Genomic DNA, 18,360 nt, shown 5'->3' with positions numbered 1-18,360 from the left:
GTCTCCTCAGAGCACCAGCCCCTTGAGTGCTCCCCACTCCAGCCAGGAGGATCCTGCTGAGCTCCTGGGGGCCCGGGCTCAGTGTGGGTGAGGTACAGAGGGATGAGGGAGCTCGGGAAGTTTCAGGATGTGGGACTGCACCAATCCCGGGCAGAGCGGAGCCCCCGCCTCCCGCTGCCGCCCATCCCAGCGCTCAGGCCTGGGGTGGGCGAGTGCTTGTCTGTGGCTTTGCACTGAGCCCCAGAGCCTCCCTGCAAGCCCCAACCAGCCTCAGGCACAGAAGCAGCCCCGTGAGCCCGGAGCAGCCGCATCTCCCACCCCTGACCCGGGATCAGCCCTCGCAGTGGGGTGCGGAGGGAGGGGGACTCGGGATACCAGGGTCTTCCTCCCGCAGAGGAAGCTCTGGGGCTGCTCTGGGTTCTGCTCCCTGCCCCGATGCTGGAGATGCCGAAGTAGTTTTGTGCATTAAAAGCTCTATGAGCCCCCCCCTCAAGGCGCCACATTCGAGATGCCCAACACCCCCCAGAGCAGGCTCTCCAAGTGCTTCCAGCCAGAAAGCACCAGGAAAAGCCTGGCAGTGATAAATAACACCCATATCCCAGACTTATTCCACAAGAGACGTTTCTGCTGCCACAAGTGACACAGCGCGGCCCCCCCTTCCTCCCATCCCCACCCCAGCGCAGGCAGAGCCTGCATCGCGAAGCCATCTCCACGGCAAAAGCCCAAAGCCCCCCCCTGCTCCTGCCTCCCCAGCGCTGCCGGAGGCGAGCGGGGCCGGAGCGGAGCCGGTGGATGGGGACCGGTGCCTCCAAACCGGAGCCCCGGTGGATGGAGCAAGGAGAGCGGCGCTTACCTTGAGCGGGGCGGTGCGTGCGGCGGAGCCGGCGCTCGGAGGCAGTGCTGGGCTGGGGCTGCCCGAGCGAGGATGTGTGCGCCCGGAGCCACTGCAGCATCTCTGCATTAGGATGTGCTCCTCCCTCTCCTCCCTCCTTGCGTGCGCGCTCCCTCGCTCGCTGCCAACCCCCGCGCTGGTCCCTGGGGAGGGGGCTCCTTCTCCTCTGCCGTTACCTCACTTGCCACAAGCCGGGGACCGGTCGCAGGCAGCATCGTGTGTAATTGATGCTGCTCCTCAGCCCCCTGCCTGCTGCTCCCCCCTGTCCGTGCCCATCGCCGCCGGCTCCCTGCGTCCCTGGGGCTGGAGCAGGTGTAGCCCTGGGGGGGTCTGAGCCTGTGGCAGTAGTGGGGGAAGCAGGAAAGGGATTAGCCCCAGATGGAGGTGTCGCGGCAGGAGCAACCCCCGTGCAGTGTGTGTGTGTCTGGGTTGTTTTATGTATGCACCCCTGTGCCTAAATACATCCGTGTCTGTGCCCCGCGTAACCCGTGCTGGTAGAGCTCTGCAAACAGTCACAGTGGCCCCTGTGAGGCTGCACCCAGAGTCCTTCCCAGTGAATATCTGTAGCCATAAGATCATGGAATGATTTAGGTTGAAGGGAGCTTAAAGCTCCTTCAGCTCCAACCCCTGCCACGGGCAGGGACCCCTTGCACTGGAGCAGCTGCTCCAAGCCCCTGTGTCCAACCTGGCCTTGAGCACTGCCAGGGATGGGGCAGCCACAGCTTCTCTGGGCACCCTGTGCCAGCGCCTCAGCACCCTCACAGGGAACAGCTTTTGCCTAAGAGCTCAGCTCAGTCTCCCCTCGGGCAGGTTCAAGCCATTCCCCTTGGCCTGTCCCTACAGGCCCTTGTCCCAAGCCCCTCTCCAGGTTTCCTGCAGCCCCTTTAGGCACTGGAGCTGCTCTCAGGTCTCCCCTTCAGGAACCTTCTCTTGTCCAGGCTGTACCTGCTACTCACTGCAGGACATGGTTGGTTTCTAGGCTGTTGGCTCAGTGAGGTCTTCTCATCAACCAACACCTTTGCTGTTTTCTGAGTGCTAGGGGGGTGATGCTCAGGATACCCTGTAGGTTCTGAGCTTTGCGGTAAGGAGGTTCTGCCGATCCCATGGCTGCTTAGGGAGCCAAGGTGCAAAGGGTCCCCACAGTGTGGGGCTTTGTTGGTGGGGAGGTTGCTGCCAGGCTGCAGCAAGGTGGGAAGCAGATCTGGGAGCATTCCAGGCACCACACTGCACTCTCCATCCCTCTCAGCTCCAGCCCAGACCTGTTAATGATGTAAGGAGATCAATGGGTGCTGGGGCTGTCCACAGGTTAATGGCCTGCAATTACAGAGGAGTAATTAAAGCATTAGGATCTCTATTGACTGGCAGAACTCCAGCGATCCAGACTCCTCCAGCAAACGGGTGCAGGCAGGAGGATGCCTGTGATGGAGCAGAGCTGGTCCCATCTCCCTTCCCCTTGCTCAGCTTGCTCTGTTCTCTGCTTCCTGCTGCTGATTTGGGCTGAGACTGGGAGAAATCGGCCATAACCCTTCCCACAGACCTCACCTGGGGTAGCAGGCACTTCTGCTGGGCAGGAAGAGCAGGGCTGGAGCCTGACCCCAGCTACAGGACTAACGGAGAAGTGATGATCCCAGCAGAGGGAGGGGGCCCTGCCCTCTGCCCCCTCTGTCTCTGCTGTCAGCAGCTCTCTGAGGGTCTCTCTGCAGGGGACAAGGGCATCGGTGGCCTCTTGGGTGCTCCTCCTGGTGCAGGCACAGATTGAGACCACAGCGATGGCAGCTGGGGGGGGGCAGCAGCTCTGGAAGGGCTCCCTCGGGTGTCTCTTAGTGCAGTAATGGGCAAGAGGCTGGAGCTGCCTCAGAGGAGGAGGAAGGGTAATGGGATGAGTCTGTCTGCATTGATCCAGTGCTGCTGCCCCCCCACCCCCCAGGTGGGCAGAGGTCAGGGGAGATATGGGTGTCATTACTGTGCCATAAAAAAGAGGAGTGCTAATGCATGTGTCTCCCCCATATCGATTGCAAGGATGAGGATGGGTCCATTGTTGCCTGCTGCTGGATGATAAAAATACTATGTCCTATGGGAATGGTGGAAAGAGCTGCCTGCGCAGCCCTTCGTGAGGCTGAGACCTTGTGCTATGGGTGCTGGGAAATGGTGCCTTTGTACTGGAGGGGCCCCTGGGCTCCAGGTAGCTTGAATTCCTGTATCCAGGGTCAAGTTAATTTCTTCTTCATCCTTCCTTAGGGCAGGGGCAGAGGGCAGCTGATGCCTCCGGTGCCCTGGGCTCCTACAAGGGGCAAAAGGCGCTCTTTTTGCTCTCTGCTGTTGAAGGAAGCAGTGGGAAGGGGGTGGATGGAGCCCGGGCTGCAGCGCTGGAGGAGGCAGCATTAATGCTCTCATCCTCTTAGCGAGGGCTGCAGCAATTACATCTTCATTAGCCAGATAGACTCTGCCGGTTCCCCCTTCCTTCAACCCATTCTCGGCAAGGCTTTGCACCAGGGAGCCTCTAAGAGCACTTCGGAGCCTCAGGGGCAGGAAGGGGCTGGGGGGTGCAGGATTGGCCCCATGGAGGCATCACTCACTGCTGCGGGGATGCGTGGGGGGGAGCTGGGTTAGACCCGGCTGCTCCTATGGGCCATGGGGACCCCAGGGATGGTCAGCGAGGAGGAGAGCAGGCAGCGCTGCTCTGCGGGCTGGTCCTGGGGCTGCTGCCCCCGATGTGAGCTGACAGAGGTGAGAGGGAGGCTTGGGCTGAGTTTTGACCAATGTTTTATTTCATGTTTAGTGTTCTCTATACAAAAACTCCAGTCTGTTCTTGGTTACAGTGATTCGAAAAACGCTGTCTGAGTATTTTGGCCTTCATTCGTCTCATGCAGTCAGTTTAGAAGTCCTTAGATTCAACACCTTTTCTTCCATAGTCCATAAATCCTCTTGCTGTAAACTGTTAGTTTTACAGCCGCAGCTGTACGTTTCCCATTGGAACAAGTGGGTTAACGCAGAGGTGGTGGGTTTTTTTTTTTTTGCTTTCAAAACAGAAAAGGCAAATAAATACATAGAATAGTTGAGAACAACCTGGAGGTTTCACAGGGAGGATGGATGGAGCGTGAGATATTTACAAATTAAAGAGGAATGAAACAGCCCAAAGCTTCCCTTCCGATGAGAGCAGGAGGAATGAACACTGAGAACTCTGGACTACAAAGGAAGGACTTTGCTCTGGGTTTGATGAGGGGTTTAGACTGGGTTTGACGACCAAAGCCCAATGCCCACTCGTGAAGGACATGGAGAGACAGGCGCTGCTGGGCATGGGGAGCTACTGATGCGTTGGGTTGTTAGGACCAGAGAAGCTTCGTTATTCTTGTTAATAGAACAGGTCTTAGTGCAAGAACTAAAACGTGGTCTCCTCTTTATGTTCCACAAGGTTTGCTTATTGCTGAACTGAAACGGGTGCTGCTGGCACACATCAAGCCTGGTACGATGGGGTGCAGGTTGGACCCGCAGCTCTGGGACCTGCGCACTGAGGACAGGTGCTGGGACCCGCCAGGACAGCCGGTGGCATGGATGGAGCAGTGCTTCATGCCAAGGTAAGGCACAGCAAGGGGCTCCAGTGATGGCTGGTGCTGTGCACCCATCCTGCTCCCCCAGCACCACACACAAGTGACTGTAATGCAGGGACTTGGGGTCTGTCATTGCGAGAAGGAAGCGCTGCAGGGAGGTGTTGTCAGGACATCACAACCGGATGGATGCAGCATCACTTCAGGGAGAATCGGAGCAGCCTCAGGGCCACAGAAGTGTCCTCTTGTGTCCCACACGTGTGCTCCTGTGGTTCACAGCACACTCAGGGCTCTGAGCAGGCAAAGGTGCTGTGCTGGGGAGGTGCAGGCTGCGTCCCTGCGCTCGGATGCAGTCGGCACAGTCTGGATCTTGTCTCCAGAGGAGTTTTTGGCTCAGACCAGTTTAGAAAAAGGCTCAAATTTGCACACTGGGAGCTGGACCCTGACTCTGCTCTCCCCGGGCTGATTTCGAGCCTGTCTCTGTGTTTGTTAACTGTTGGTGCCCCATTTAAACCCTTTATGGAGATGTATCTTCTGCAAAAGGTGAAGGTGAGGCTGTGTGGATCCCAGAGAGGGATGGTCAGCTCTGGGATGAAGACTGAGCCCTTAGGAGGGCTCCAGCCCTTGGAGCTGGTACAGATCCCTCCTGAGCATCACGGAGGTTAGGCTATAGGCAGCAGTGGAGGTGACCAACCTGTACCTGCTGGAGAGGGGCAGCTGCGGATGAGGAAGCAAAGCAGCTCTTATGGGTGACAGCAGGGACAGGCAGACACAGTCACTGGCATGGAGCACACCCAGACAGAGGTGCTCCTCGTGCAGGGTCTCCATCCCTCTCCCCTAGTGCTCAATGGAGGCTCCCTCAGAAGCGTGGCTGTGATGCCCCTGTGGGGTGAATGCATGTTGGGGGTGGTGTGGGGTCACCCTGCAGTGGTTTTGGTGGTTGGAGCCAGCCAAGCGCTTTGCTCCTGTGATGCAGTAACTGCATGTGCAAACATCTACTGCATCTTTAATAAAGGGAGTAAAACACGAGAAGCTGAGGATGAGTTTTGAACTTGGAATTCCCTTTGGCTCCAGAACTGTGGGGGAAGCTTCAAAGAAATGTTGAACCTTTTCCTGCACCTTCTGGTTTCTGAGTCATTTTGACACCAGCTGAAGGTATGAGGCTACACGTAACTTACATTGAGGTTCTCCAGGTCCTCTGCAGGCATCTCCTTCCTGTTCTGGTTACTTACCATGGTTATAGCACCCTATCACTGGTTTATGAGGCCTTTGAGGGCAAGGGCAGGACTGGCTGGGCTGAGGTCAGCTCCTTCCCTTCCGGGACAAGCACTGCAAAGGGTGAAACACTTCATTTCCAAGAGAGGTTTGCTTAGGAAAATGGTGGTTAATGACAGGACAGAAACACAGGCTTTAATATAAATGGCACGTAATACAGATACATGACACAGACTGTCCTGCTTCCAGGAATGCCTGACCAGTTCCTTGAGGTTTGGAGGTGTTGCGTGGTAGCCAAGGGTCTCGTGGTCCCCGTTAGCGGTTGGTCCACAAAGCAGCGAGGCTCTGATGTGCCGGGTGTGATGGAGGTGCCCAGCTCCAGCAGTGGAGGCTGTTCCACAGCAGAGGTTGTTGTTTCTTTCTCTCCTTCTTTCCACTGGTGCTTGGGGAGGGTTTTACACCAACTCAACCTTGTAAGCACAGCCGAAGGCTTGGGAAGTGGTTGCCCCCATGAGCAGGGGCTGTGTTAAGTCTGGCCTGGTGTGTTTCCTTAAAAACGGAATACAGCTGCTGCATGTCCTGGGAATGGGCTGGGAGATGCCTCCTTAAACCAGACCAGTGGTGAGTGGCAGCGGTAGAAATTGGCTTGTCTCATGAATGGGTTTACACTGATGGTAGCAGCGAGACGCGTGGCTCCTGCTCTGTAAGGTGACACAGATGGAGGACCCTGCAGATGGGCTCCTGTGTAGTGCCCTGGGGTAGCAGGAGCACCCCTGGATCTAGGATGGGGTCTGCCTGTTAACACCAGCCTAGCCCCTCCATGCTCCTATGGTGTAGCTCCTTTGCTGTTGGGCTTGCATCCAGCCCTCTCCTGTTTGCTCTATGTGGTCCAGCAGTGGTGCTGACTGGGTCTGGGCTCTTCCCTGAAGGGCAGGATAGTTGTGCCATTAGCAGCTTAAAGAATGTGGCAAGGTCCCATCTCAACAATCCCTATTAGTAGTATTCTTGTTAGCAGTATGTCTTCAGAGCAAACCAGCTTGAAAGCTAAAAGAGGAATTGCATTAATCCTATTGCGTGTAATCCATTCTGCCGAAGAAAAACACCCTCCTTGGAAACAGAATGAAAGCAAAATCCATCCGCCTGTCGCTCCATGCAGGAATCTGCTCTCTCTCAGCGAAGGTACCTTTGGTTTTCAAAAGTGCAGGAAGTGGGAAAACACACATGGCATTGGCCACTCAGCACGGTCTGTCACCAACTGCCTTCCGCAAGGATCCGTGCGCTCTCCGCTGGGAGCTGCCCAGGCACCCATCCTGCTCCTGCGGCTCGGAGCCCAGCGTTAGGGGCGCGTAAGCGGGTGGGGGAAGAGGATCAGTTCATTAAACCTCACGGGAAGTCCGAAGCTGTGTAAGGCATGAGGAGGAGCGCTCCTACCCGAGCCGCACGTTACCGGACATGGCGAGTTCTCTTGGGATGTGAGTAGGACAGAGGAGGGGAGGCTGCTCCGGTGCTCGCTCCTGGAAGGGTCTCGGTCAGGGTAGTTGATGGAGGGGGGGAAAGGCCACTGTCAGAGATGAGGAGGGGGTTGTGTGGAAAACACTGTAGAGTTGGCTCATCCCTGGTGCCTGGGGAAGATGTGGACCTCGGGTCCTACCTCCCTCCCTGGCTCCCAAAGGATGCACATCCCTGAACTGTGCAAGCTGCTGATGGGGAACTGCGGGGGATCCTCCACCCAATCCCTTGGGTGCTTCTCATCCTGACCTTTGATTCCATCTGGTTTTCAATACGTGATTTCTGGTCCCCTCATCCTATGTTAATACTGGTCCTGCTTCCACTCCCTCTTTGCTACATAAGATACATGGAGTTGCCTTTAAAAAGAAAGCAGGCATGGTCTGGGGGAAGTTCCCCTCTCCCCAATTCTTACAAAGCAAAGACTAAACCCAAATGGTTTGCCTACAGTTACCCAGGCAAGCGATGCTGTTCTCCAGGGCTCGGAGAGTGAGCTGCACCTGAATGTCCTTCCACAGATCCCACAAGCTCTTCTGCAGCCTCTGGTCTCTGAGGATGCTCTGGAGCCCTGCGGGGGGCTGAGTGTCCTCCCCGTGGGCCTTGCAGTGGGGATGGATGGCAGAGCCTTGGCACCAATGTGAGTTACGATGCCAAGGGAAGTGGTGGGAACCTGCCCTTCCCTGCATAGGTGCTGCTGGATCTGTTGGGAAGGAGGTGGTGATGCTGACAGCTTGGGAGAGGCCGTGGGCAAGGTGCTGCCTTGGGGATGGACATCTCAGTCACACAGTGCCGTGGTGCTGCTGCTTTCCTCCTGTCGCACATTTCTGCTGCTCACCCCTTTCCCGTCCCCAAAGTCACCTTTTGGTTCCCTTCCCCCCTCCCCTCGTATCTGAAACCTTCCTGTAAGGATTAAACAGAACAATTGTTAACTCCCTCCCAGAAAGAACCAAAGGGGCCTGGGGGGGGGGGGGGGCCCTGGGCAGCTGAGCCCACCCCATGTCCCTCACCAGGCTGGCTCGGGGTACTGGGACCAGCCCTGAAGCTGGGGTGCAGCTCGAGCATCCCACTCCTCCAGCCCCTGTGGCTCAGCCCAGCTTCCAGCTACAGCTACAACCCATCCGTGCCCCAGGAGTCCTTGCTGTTTGCGTGTTTGCTAAGGAGAAGATGGCATGAGCAGCCCCTGGGCTGCCTTTTGCTTGGGGTTTAAACTTGGTTTTCTATTTTTTTTGTGTTTTTTCTTATCATTGTTGGTTGCTTCATTCACACGTTGCTGTTGGAGGTGGCGGCGGCTGTTGTTTAACCCCCATCCACTACAAACACCTCCAGCTCTTTGTGGGTTCAGTGCATTGCACTATGCCAACGAGTAAATAGCATTGACTGGGGAGGTGGCTTCTGAGCTCTCGTTGCCTTCGGTCTCCTCTTTGTCCTTCTTCACCGTGTACTGGCCAATAAAGGAGCCGTCCTCATTAAATTGCCCTTCTCCCCCCTCTCCATAGTCCACCAAGCTATCGTCACTCTCCTGCTGCTTTATCGTGCCGTCCAGGGAGGTCTGGCTGTTGGGCAGGGGCTTGTTGTCTTCATCGCTGGGTAGCAGAAGACAGACAGACACCATTAAGGGTTGAGAACAGGGCTAAGAAGCATCGTCCAAGGTCTGGATATTCAAAAGATAGATCCAGTGTGCGCATACATGGAACAGAGCCCCCAGATGCGGGATGCTCTGGGTGCAGACAGAGTCATGGTGTGTCTGACCCGTGTATAAAGGCTGGGAGGCATCCTCCATGTAGGAGGAGTGCTGTGGTGGGTGCTTCTGCAAGCCCAACCTTCATGGTCTTAGTTTATAGAAAGCAGTTGTGGGGTTTTTCCTCTTAGATACAATGCTTAGATCAGTCCAACTGGATGCATGTTCTAAATATCCTTCCCTTGTCAGTGCTTATATTTTCTTTCTCTTAGTGTTTTAGCTGCCCTTGGTGGAACCTGGTTTAGTGAGGTCTGCTTCCAGGTTTTCTTGCATAACCCCCCCCCACTTGGCTGTTTAGATAGCTACATGCAATGGGGAGAGCTCTCAAAGCACTGGGAGGGGGCATGTATAGGATGCCAAGTTCTGTGCAGCTTCCAAAACTCATGGGAATTTACCTTTCCAAGCTTATTTCTGAGCATCTAAAGCTTGTTTGCTCAATTCTTTCTCCTTTTCTCTTTTTCACTCAAAAGATTAACCCAGGCCACTGTAAAATAAATAGTCTGACCCACAGAAATAATCCCCAACCCTTTAAATAAACCCTTTTACCAAAGAAACAGGGCAAAGCTGTTTTCTCTCTGGAGGGCAGAGGCTGGTATCTCATCAATCCAGATAACATTGTGTGGAGGATGAGAGTGGGTTGCTATATATAAAAGGTAATTTTCATATCAACTCGTCCTTACTTCATCTTTGATCCTGGGGCCAGCATGCAAATTGTGTGTTATTCCTCAGGGTATCACATGTGTACCTTGTATCTGTCCTCCCGCTCCATCCCTGACTCTCTATCGGGGTTGGTTTAGTTCTGGACTCCCCAGCATGACTCTCGACTGTTCCTTCATTTCCCTTAAACCCAGTGCGAGTGCAGGGCTTTGATTGCAGCCGTTGGTAGTCGGTGCCCACACAAAGGTGTTTGCTTCCCACAGAGGCACGAGAAGCACTTTGCTTGGGCCAGGGAGCAAACCCCTCTTTAGCTGGGGAAGGCATTAAATCTCTCTCATGCCATTTAATTAATGGCATCAGCTCTGTACAGTGGGGGAGGAATTTGGTATCCCACAGTACAACACGCAGCTTTCTCCTGTATTTCCTTCTATCAGCACTTTGTGGATTAAAGCAATATCACAAAACCCAATATTTGAGGCCTTGTGTTAACTTGGCATCACAATAAAACATAACTTGTTAGCTTGAAAAGCAGCTTCTTTTATGGGGGTGAGGAGGAAGAGAATTCAGCCTGCAAGCAGGGCTGCCAGTTAGAAAGCCTAATAAATGCCAAGTAGAGAGTGGCAAAACCCAGCTTCCTTCATTTACAAACCTTTCCCAAGGTTTGGGCTTTGGTTAAAGCTGAATCTGGAGCCAGATTTTCCCTAAGGAGGGGTTCGCTTGTGCCTTTCTTGCACATGCCCCTGGTTTTTACCTCTCTCTGTTAGTGTTTGTCCTGTTAGTGCATTAGGAGGGTGAAGCAGATAGGCATCAGCAGCTTGATGCATTATAACCCTATTAAGATTTCTGGGGGGTGGAGGGGGGTGGCTGATGTGTATGTTAGAGAACCAGAGCACCCAGATGAAAATCATGTGGGAAACATTGTCCTGAGCTGCATAAATCATTGAGGAAGTGTGGGGAGGCTTGAGCCAGGGCTGAGACCAAGAGCGGGCAGATTGTTTAGGATTTAAGGGCTTTTGGCTTCTGGGTGTCTCGCATCAGGGTGAGTGCACCAAGGGCATCATCTCCAGGTCCAGCTCCACCAGGAGGGATGAGCTACTCGAGCATGTGGCTGGGGGTGCCCAGCATATCCCAAGCAAGAGGCACATCACTGGACATGGGGGTACCCTCCGATGCCAGCAGGAGTTGGAGGGATCTTGTTTAATGTGTTAGGTGGAGGCAGGTGCATGGGAATAGGGAGGGGGAGGTAATAGTTCCAGCTCTAAAGGAATAAATAGCTCGAAGGAAGGAATATAAAGAAAAAGCTAAATGTGCCGGACTTCTGGCAGCACGTGGTCCTACCTTTCAAGAGACCTTCATGGTCCATGTGGATAGACCAGGTGAAAAGGAGAAGAAAGAATGGGAATAAAACAGAGAGAAGCAGAAAGAGCCTGATCAGAGAGAGATATGATGAGGTCTGCATTTACAGGGGCAGTGCTACAAACCAAACCGTCTGCATTCCTCATGGAGCTGATTGCCTCGTTATACCAAATGGAGCCGGTTTAATTGAGCCTCAGTGGCTTCCCCTGGAAAGCTCATGCAGAGCAGCAGTGGGTGGTGCAGGTGGGCTCTTCACAAAGGGCTTGTGCTTGAAGTCCATTAGCAAGTGGCTGGGGACCAGGATGTGCAGCGGGACAAGGGCCAAGTGAGGGGGTTGCTCAGTTTCCCCTCCAGTCTTGTGCTGGGTTTCCTTGCTATCGTCATGCACGAGTCTCGTGTTATCTATTGACAACCTCCACCTCCCCTGGCTGCTTCACCAGACCTCTCCTTGCCTGGGTGGCTCCATGTCCTCCTGTCTTGATGCCTGCTGAGATGGTCCACTCAGGACAAGCTGGCACTCCCTCCACCATGTAACCTGTGCCATGGGTTATCCTGCATCTGAACTGGAGCCCAGAAGCTAAAACCACTCAAGTTTCCCTTCCCATTGGCCCAACTGACTCCCCCATGAGCAGCTTAAACATTTGGTATAATGAGGCACAGTCACTGGCACAGAACATTGGCCAAGGATAATGGTTTCCTGCTTTGCAAACAAGCTTCTCAGCTTAGCCTCTGCTCAGGAAAACCATTATTCTGTTAGTGGAACAGGAAGATGTGACAGTATCTCTTAATTATAGGCTGCAGAGATTTGAAAGTTGCATGCACGGGGCATTAAGGATGTGAGATATGATGAGAGCGTATCAGACATGCTATGTGGAGGTGGGGAGGGAAACCAATGAAGGATTCATGTCAGCTCAATTCCTGTCCTTGCTTGAAATACTAATTGCTACCCTCCTTGAGCCTAACGTCACAATCAGGTTGAATCTTAATCAGCCAACAGGGTTTCATCTCAGTCCTTCAGATTCACCTTCCTTTCTGCCTCCCATTACTTTTCCCATGAAGCCTGCTGCTCCTGAGAAGGATGGGGCAAAGCTCATGGGTGGCTGGGGATTGGTTTTGGTTGTTCTTGCTTGACATCTATGGGATGGTGTGATTGGAAATGCAGGAGCATCTTGAAGCTTTCTTGTGCCCTTCTACTGACCTCTGCCTTCAGCTTGCAAACTTTGGGAATGAGGCTGTCAATGGAAGTTTGAGCTTCAGCCAAGCAGAAGCTGCTGTGTGCTGGGATGGGGGATTTACCCTGTTCCTTCCCACTGCCTGGAAGGCAATGCCCTTGGATGGTGCCTGGGCAGTAAATGCAGCACTGGGGACTGTCTCAATGCTGGCAGCCACGCCAAGAGCTTGGTTTTAATTCTATGCTAGGCAAGTGGTCCCCACGATGCGACTGCCTTGCAGTGGTGCATTGAGGAGGTCTGGCCTGCAGCCACCTCGGTGGGCTCTGCAGCAGCAGGTCTCTGAAATCAGTGGGTACGGCCAGGAGCTCCACTGCAGAGATCTTGTGTGAGGTGCAGGGGATGGGGCTGAGCCCATAGGGTTGGGTGCGAGCACCTCCTGCGTGAGGAGAGCTCCCAGGTTTGTTATGTGGCATCCACACACCTGGGCACTGAGAGCATCCCTGCCATGGCTCAGAGCATTAAGGGGACTCGGCTGCCGAGAGCAGCTGTGGCTGCCCCATCCCTGGCAGTGCTCAAGGCCAGGTTGGACACAGGGGCTTGGAGCAGCTGCTCCAGTGGAAGGGGTCCCTGCCCGTGGCAGGGGTTGGAGCTGGAAGAGCTTTAAGGTCTCTTCCAACAGAAACCAGGCTGGGATTCTATGAACCTATTCTGGTTCCTGCTGTGGTGCATTTGTCCTCTGCCTCATGCCAGCAGAAGTGTGGGGGGCTTTGGGCTCACAGCATCCTTTGGAGGAAAAATGTTGCTACTGCAATGGAGTTACTGTGCTCCTAAGAACATCAATGTGGTCGCTCAGAGGGCTGCAGTTCTTCCACCTCCATTTATGTGCTGTGTGCAGGCAGATGCATACCTTTTGCTTCCTCTAAAGCCTTCGGTGGAACACAAGGGTCTTGCTACAGCCCTCCCTGAATTGTAAATAAGCTCTTCCCATCTTTGCTACTTCCATTTGTAATGCTAGAGGTATCAGTAATGGTACAGGCTTTAATTAACCCCTGTTTTGAAGGCAGGAGAGAAATTCCTGCTGCCTGAAAGAGCTCTGGATCATCCAGCTCACATGGAAAGGGACATTTTAATTCTCTAAAGGAAAGCAAAGCCCAGTTCATGGCTCAAAGGGCAAGCTGGGTGTAAGCAGTACACCCCTTCTTCTATGTAATGTGCCAGTGAGACCTGACACATTACCTGCTCCTTGGGGCAGCCACCCCCAGCAGTGGGGCTGTGAGTGCTGCATTGCACAGGAGCAGGACTGGGAGAGCCTTGTCCCTTCCTGATGTATCCTGGGACTTTTCCTGGAGCAGAGATGGGCACTGCTGCTGCTTGGGGTGAAACTGAAGTGGTTTTAGCAGACTCTTGCAGGGCTGGGGTTTGCCTGGGGACCTGATAGGAAAGCATTGACTGGGATGCAGGCTCTGAATGCTGTTAGGGCTCATCTGCTGATCCAAGTGTAGCTTTTATCTCTGGATATGCTCTTATGGTTAGGAGAGAGGCTGAGCTACAGGGTGATAGACCTGGAATATCCCCAGGCTGCTGCAGAGTTTGTGTGTTTTGTGTGTGTTAGCAGTGACACTGAGCTGTGCTCCAGGTACCTGCTGCCAGAGCCCCAGCTCCCTGCCTGGACTGGTCCTTCCAGGCTGCGGTAGGGAAAGGAGGAGACCCTCACAGCATCCTCACAGCCTGGTTCCTCTTCCAGGGTTATAGGCAAGGAGATGTTGCCTTTGGTAGAGGGCTTGCAGAGGGGAGGAGGCAGGAGGAGGTGAGGGCTGTGATGGCTCGGAGTGGGGCTGATGGGGAGCCATGGGGACACATGCCAATGGGAGCATACCTGTAGTCGAAGGACCCGTCTTCTACATTCTTGTCTTCAGGATTGAGATGCTCATCTTTATTGTCTCGTACTGGAAAGAAGCACATCAGCAATGTTCACATTAAAAAGCTGTGCAGGAGGTTAAAGCTTTATGGGACTGTAACAGCAGCTGGTGTTGAGGCTGTGAGAAACCTGAAGGCTGAGGTACAGCTTTTCATTGCCTGGTAGAACCCCAGTGCCAGGAAGGGCTTGCAAGGGGTGCTGCTGTGTAGTGGCCCCAGGGCTCAGACATCGAGTGAGGATGTGAATTCCCTTAAGCCTTATCTTTGCTTTGCGAAACTTTAATGAGATTTTGGTCTGAAAAGGTCCTTTTCTAGATGAGGACAAGAGAATTTGCAGGGTTAGAGGCTGAGCTGAGCATCGCAGGAGGATCCAGCTCCGCAGCACTGAGCCCTCACCAGAGCCTTAATGAACTGAAATGCTTCCCACTAATAAGAGTTCCCACTACAGAGAAAGCAAAGCCCTTGTAATCACAAGCATCCATCCGAGAGCAAGCCAGTTTGATTAGCCCCCAGAAGCCTGGACATGTTTAAACCATGAGCACAAAGGATTGCATGCAAGGCTGTTACCTGGGTATTTCCCACCTCTGCTCCTTTTAATGAAGCAGACGATCAGCAGGATGAGGACCAGGAGAGCGATGGCGCACATCAGCCCGATGAACCAGCCCTGCGTGGCGATGTCCACGTGGTTCTTGGTGTAAGCTGGGAGGAAAATGGAAAGGGAAAATAACCAAACCTGTAAGGGACAGGCCAGAAGCACAGAGGGGATTGTCAGACACAGTCCACTGGTTTAGACATGATCTGTAGCACTGCATTGGTGTGTCTCTGTGTGTATTGACCAGGTTATCTGAGGCTGTGGCACAGGGATCTGGCTCTTTGTTTCCTTTTGTGGCATTAAGTCAACTCAACGTTTTAGCAGGAGCTACAAAGAGCAAAGGGTCACAACGTAAAGTAAAACCTAGCACAGACCAGAGAGAAAGGGACATTGCAAATAATGGCAAAAGAAGCTGGGTAACAGGTCTGATTTTTCATTTGCTGTGTCTGAAAACTGCCCTGGAAGTACCAAGGTCTAAAACAGATGTGCTGAGCAGATCCATGCCCTGGTGTCCAGTGGGGCTGAGGAGCACCCTGGGTCCGGAGGGCTGGGAATAACTGGAATTCTTGCCCATGCAGTGGTCACGGGGATGATGGGCAGTGGCTCTGCTGCCACCCCATTGGGGTCCTGCTGCCTTCGGGTGGTCTCCGGGGGGGATAAAAGAGGGGATTGGGGAAGCCCACCAAGACTTGGCCAAAGGACGAGTTGGGACACTGTGGGAACAGCTCATTGAGGAGTGACAGCTGGGTCCTGGGTAACGAGAGGTGTTCTGCTCACACTGAGAGGTCTGCTCTCCTTGGGCAAGCCCTATAGCACTGCTCCCAGCACCCTTACGAGGCTATTGAACACTACTATGGTTCATACCAAGCAAGGAGGTGTCCTGTGCCCCAACCACCACTGTGGCTCCTAACACCCGTGTCCTCCCTCACGTACTCTGACTTCTTGATTGCAGCTCCCATACACGGTCACGCAGACAAATCTGTGTCCTATAAATAGCAGCAAGCTGCCATGTTCTGGCTCTCATTGACATGCACTTCTTATTCAGCAAGACAGAGCAGAGGAGAAAATAACCTTCAGCGCAGCAGGGGGGCTCACTTTAACCAGGCTGCAGTGCAAACAGGGATGGGTATTCCTGGCAGGAGCACAGGAGAGCAGAGCTGGGTGGGACTGAGCTGGGGTTTAGCAGGGTTTTGCCTGAAACGGGCCAGACTGATGCAGTGAACATCCTCTTTGGTGCCCGTGTGACAAAACCCAGGATGCTGCTTCCAAAGCAAACATAAAAGAGAGCCCTCCTTTAACATATTCTGAATGAAAGGTTCTTGTAAGAGAGAACAGCTTTGAAACTGGGTGGAATTGGTTCAGTTCCTAACCCACACCATCTCGGGGCTCTAAGCACTTGCTTATTCCGTGCAAATTGAATCCAAGAGAAGAGGTGCTTTCCTTAGGATGAAATCTAAGCAGGTAATTGCAGCCAAACTGGGAGAAGGAAAATCAGATGGAAGCGGAGAATGACCAGAAAGAGTTCTCTTTGCTAAAGAAATGATCTCAGATCCTGAACACTGTGAGCAGCACGGAGCTCCTGGGGAAGCACTGTGGAAGGAGCTGCTTCCCATTGCCTTGGCTCCCTCCTGCTTCCCTTCCTTCTAATGCTGCCACATTTAATATTTACCTTTGGTACAACCTGAGCTACAAGGTCCTCAAAGATGCACTGGTAATGCAGACAATGAGATTAGAGCAGCAGAGCTGAGAACTGGATTCAATTAGCAGAGTGCTTGGGGAGGGAAGGGGAAGGAAAGCTTTACTGGGAAGCTTTGAAATGGAAAACAATTGTATTGGTGCTCCTGGTGGGATGGGGTTCCTACAGAAACCCCCGCTAAGGAGGAATAAGGGGGTCCTCAGAGTATGAGATGCCAGAGAAGTGAGTTTGTGCCACCATGCAGCTTGGGTTTTACGGGGAGGGAGGATTTTGGGTACCGAGGGGATCCTGCAGTAGGATCATGGCACTGCCTAGCACCAAGGCAGGGGGATAACTGCCATCCTTCCCAGAAAAGCAACACATGACGACAAGCTGATAGTGCCAGCAATCGTGTACTTAGAGTAAACGAGTGACTGTCATTGCAGCGCTGAGAAAGGGGAGATTAAATCTGTGGCTGTCAGAGAGGGTGTTTTGATTTGCTTTCGCACAAGGCCAGCATCAAGGGGAAATAGTGGAAAGCAGCTGTGTGATCCAACAGGGATTGACTGGAAATGCAACTGCAGTGGCTTCATTTATAATGAACTAGAATCTTGTGGCAGAAGACATGGTACCTAACAGTCACTGTGTGTGTGCCAATAGCAAAACTGAGTGTTCCACCAACAGAGAGCAGCAGTATTTTTGCCTTTCTTTGTCAAGCAGACCATTAAGTGTGTGAAGTCTCACACAATCCTCTTCCCCGTGTCTGTACACGCTGGGCAGTTTTGTTTCTTCTTTAAATACAGATCTCTTTGTATTAAGCTGTGTTTTTACAAGGGGCTGTAGGGACAGGACAAGGGGGAAAGGCTTTAAACTGACAAGAGGGGAGATTCAGCTTAGATAATAGGAAGAAGTTCTTCCTTGAAGTGTTCGAGGCCAGGCTGGATGGGGGCTTGGAGCAGCTGCTCCAGTGGAAGGGGTCCCTGCCCGTGGCAGGGGTTGGAGCTGGAGGAGCTTTAAGGTCCCTTCCAACCCAAACCAGGCTGGGATGAAATGGTCGAATTCTGTGGTTGCAGTTCTGATGTGTCCTTTACTGCTGGAAAGAGCTCTGGTTACTGAGCTCTCCATCAGAAGCAGGGTCCTAGGGCAGCGTTTCTCACCTGCCCGAAGGAGCACTTGGCAAATCTCTTTGCAGAACATGAAACCCAAACGCACAAACCCCGGACGCTGCTGTTGTTTTGTCAGAAGCATTCCTGATGGTTTATGGTTGTCAGCAGGGACCACACGCTTGTGTCAGCAGGATCCAGCCAGCAGCAAAATGGATCTGCAGCGTTTATGCATGCAGGGATGGGGACAGCTCTGCATCCCACGGTGATAGGGCTCAGGTCACCCGTCTGCCTCTATCACAGGGATGAAAGTGGCCACATCCTTTAGTCTCAATGATAATATCTGTAGGAACCCCTCAATTACAGAAAATAGATATGCCAAGACTGCCAGCATCCATCAGCCAAGGATATTGCTTCCCCCCTCTCTGTCTAATGCTTCCCTGCCCTTGCTGTCTGTTGTGCAGGGGTTCTGCCTTCTGCCTTCCACATCCCAAAGTGGGTGAGAAGCAGGGGAGAAAAGACAAAAGGCGGGTCCGGGTTGGGAAATACTCATCCAGGAACACACATTGCATGGTATGAATGGGGGCTCTGGAGCTGGTGGCAATTTGAGGCAGGGGAGGGTCCAGAAGCAAGAAACCAAATTGGAGATGCAACCCTGGAGCTGTTTTGGAGAGAGACTGAGCTGCAAATCAGCTCTTAGTGTCTGTGGTTGGAATGGTCACATTAGACCTCAGGGGCAGGACAGAGCCAAGGTCAGCACTTGCAGGTTGTTTCTCAGTGCTGGGCAGCATTAGCCATGCAGAAACAACAGCAGTTGCCATCTGTCCCTGCATCATCTTAGCACATCAGGGAATTAATCAGCAGTGCTATGGCTTGCCAAAGTTTTGGACACCAAATAAGATATGCATAGGGAATGCAGGGGGAGCTGCTGCCCCTCCAGCACTCCCTTGCTGTGCATTGCGTTTCCCTTTCGCACTTCTTAGCAGAGAGAC

General features: G+C 53.3%; 1 protein-coding gene across 6 annotated transcripts in view; it reads right to left on the bottom strand.

The window, feature by feature from the left end:
* Positions 1 to 3,638: 3,638 nt before the first annotated feature.
* NFASC (neurofascin) overlaps positions 3,639 to 18,360 on the bottom strand; it is an 80,674-nt gene continuing 65,952 nt past the window's right edge. For all 6 annotated transcript variants that reach the window (XM_034069973.1, XM_034069975.1, XM_034069977.1 and 3 more), the window contains 3 exons: positions 14,566 to 14,697; positions 13,958 to 14,027; positions 3,639 to 8,741 (listed from right to left, as the gene is read on the bottom strand). In XM_034069973.1, coding sequence (XP_033925864.1) covers positions 8,510 to 8,741; positions 13,958 to 14,027; positions 14,566 to 14,697 — 434 coding nt within the window. In that variant the 3' untranslated portion in view covers positions 3,639 to 8,509. The remainder of the gene's footprint in view (positions 8,742 to 13,957; positions 14,028 to 14,565; positions 14,698 to 18,360) is intronic.

This window comes from Melopsittacus undulatus, chromosome 16 (assembly GCF_012275295.1).
Source record: "Melopsittacus undulatus isolate bMelUnd1 chromosome 16, bMelUnd1.mat.Z, whole genome shotgun sequence".
NCBI lineage: Eukaryota > Metazoa > Chordata > Aves > Psittaciformes > Psittaculidae > Melopsittacus > Melopsittacus undulatus.
Note: the sequence above shows the minus strand (reverse complement) of the source record. Positions and strands in the feature narration are given on the sequence as shown.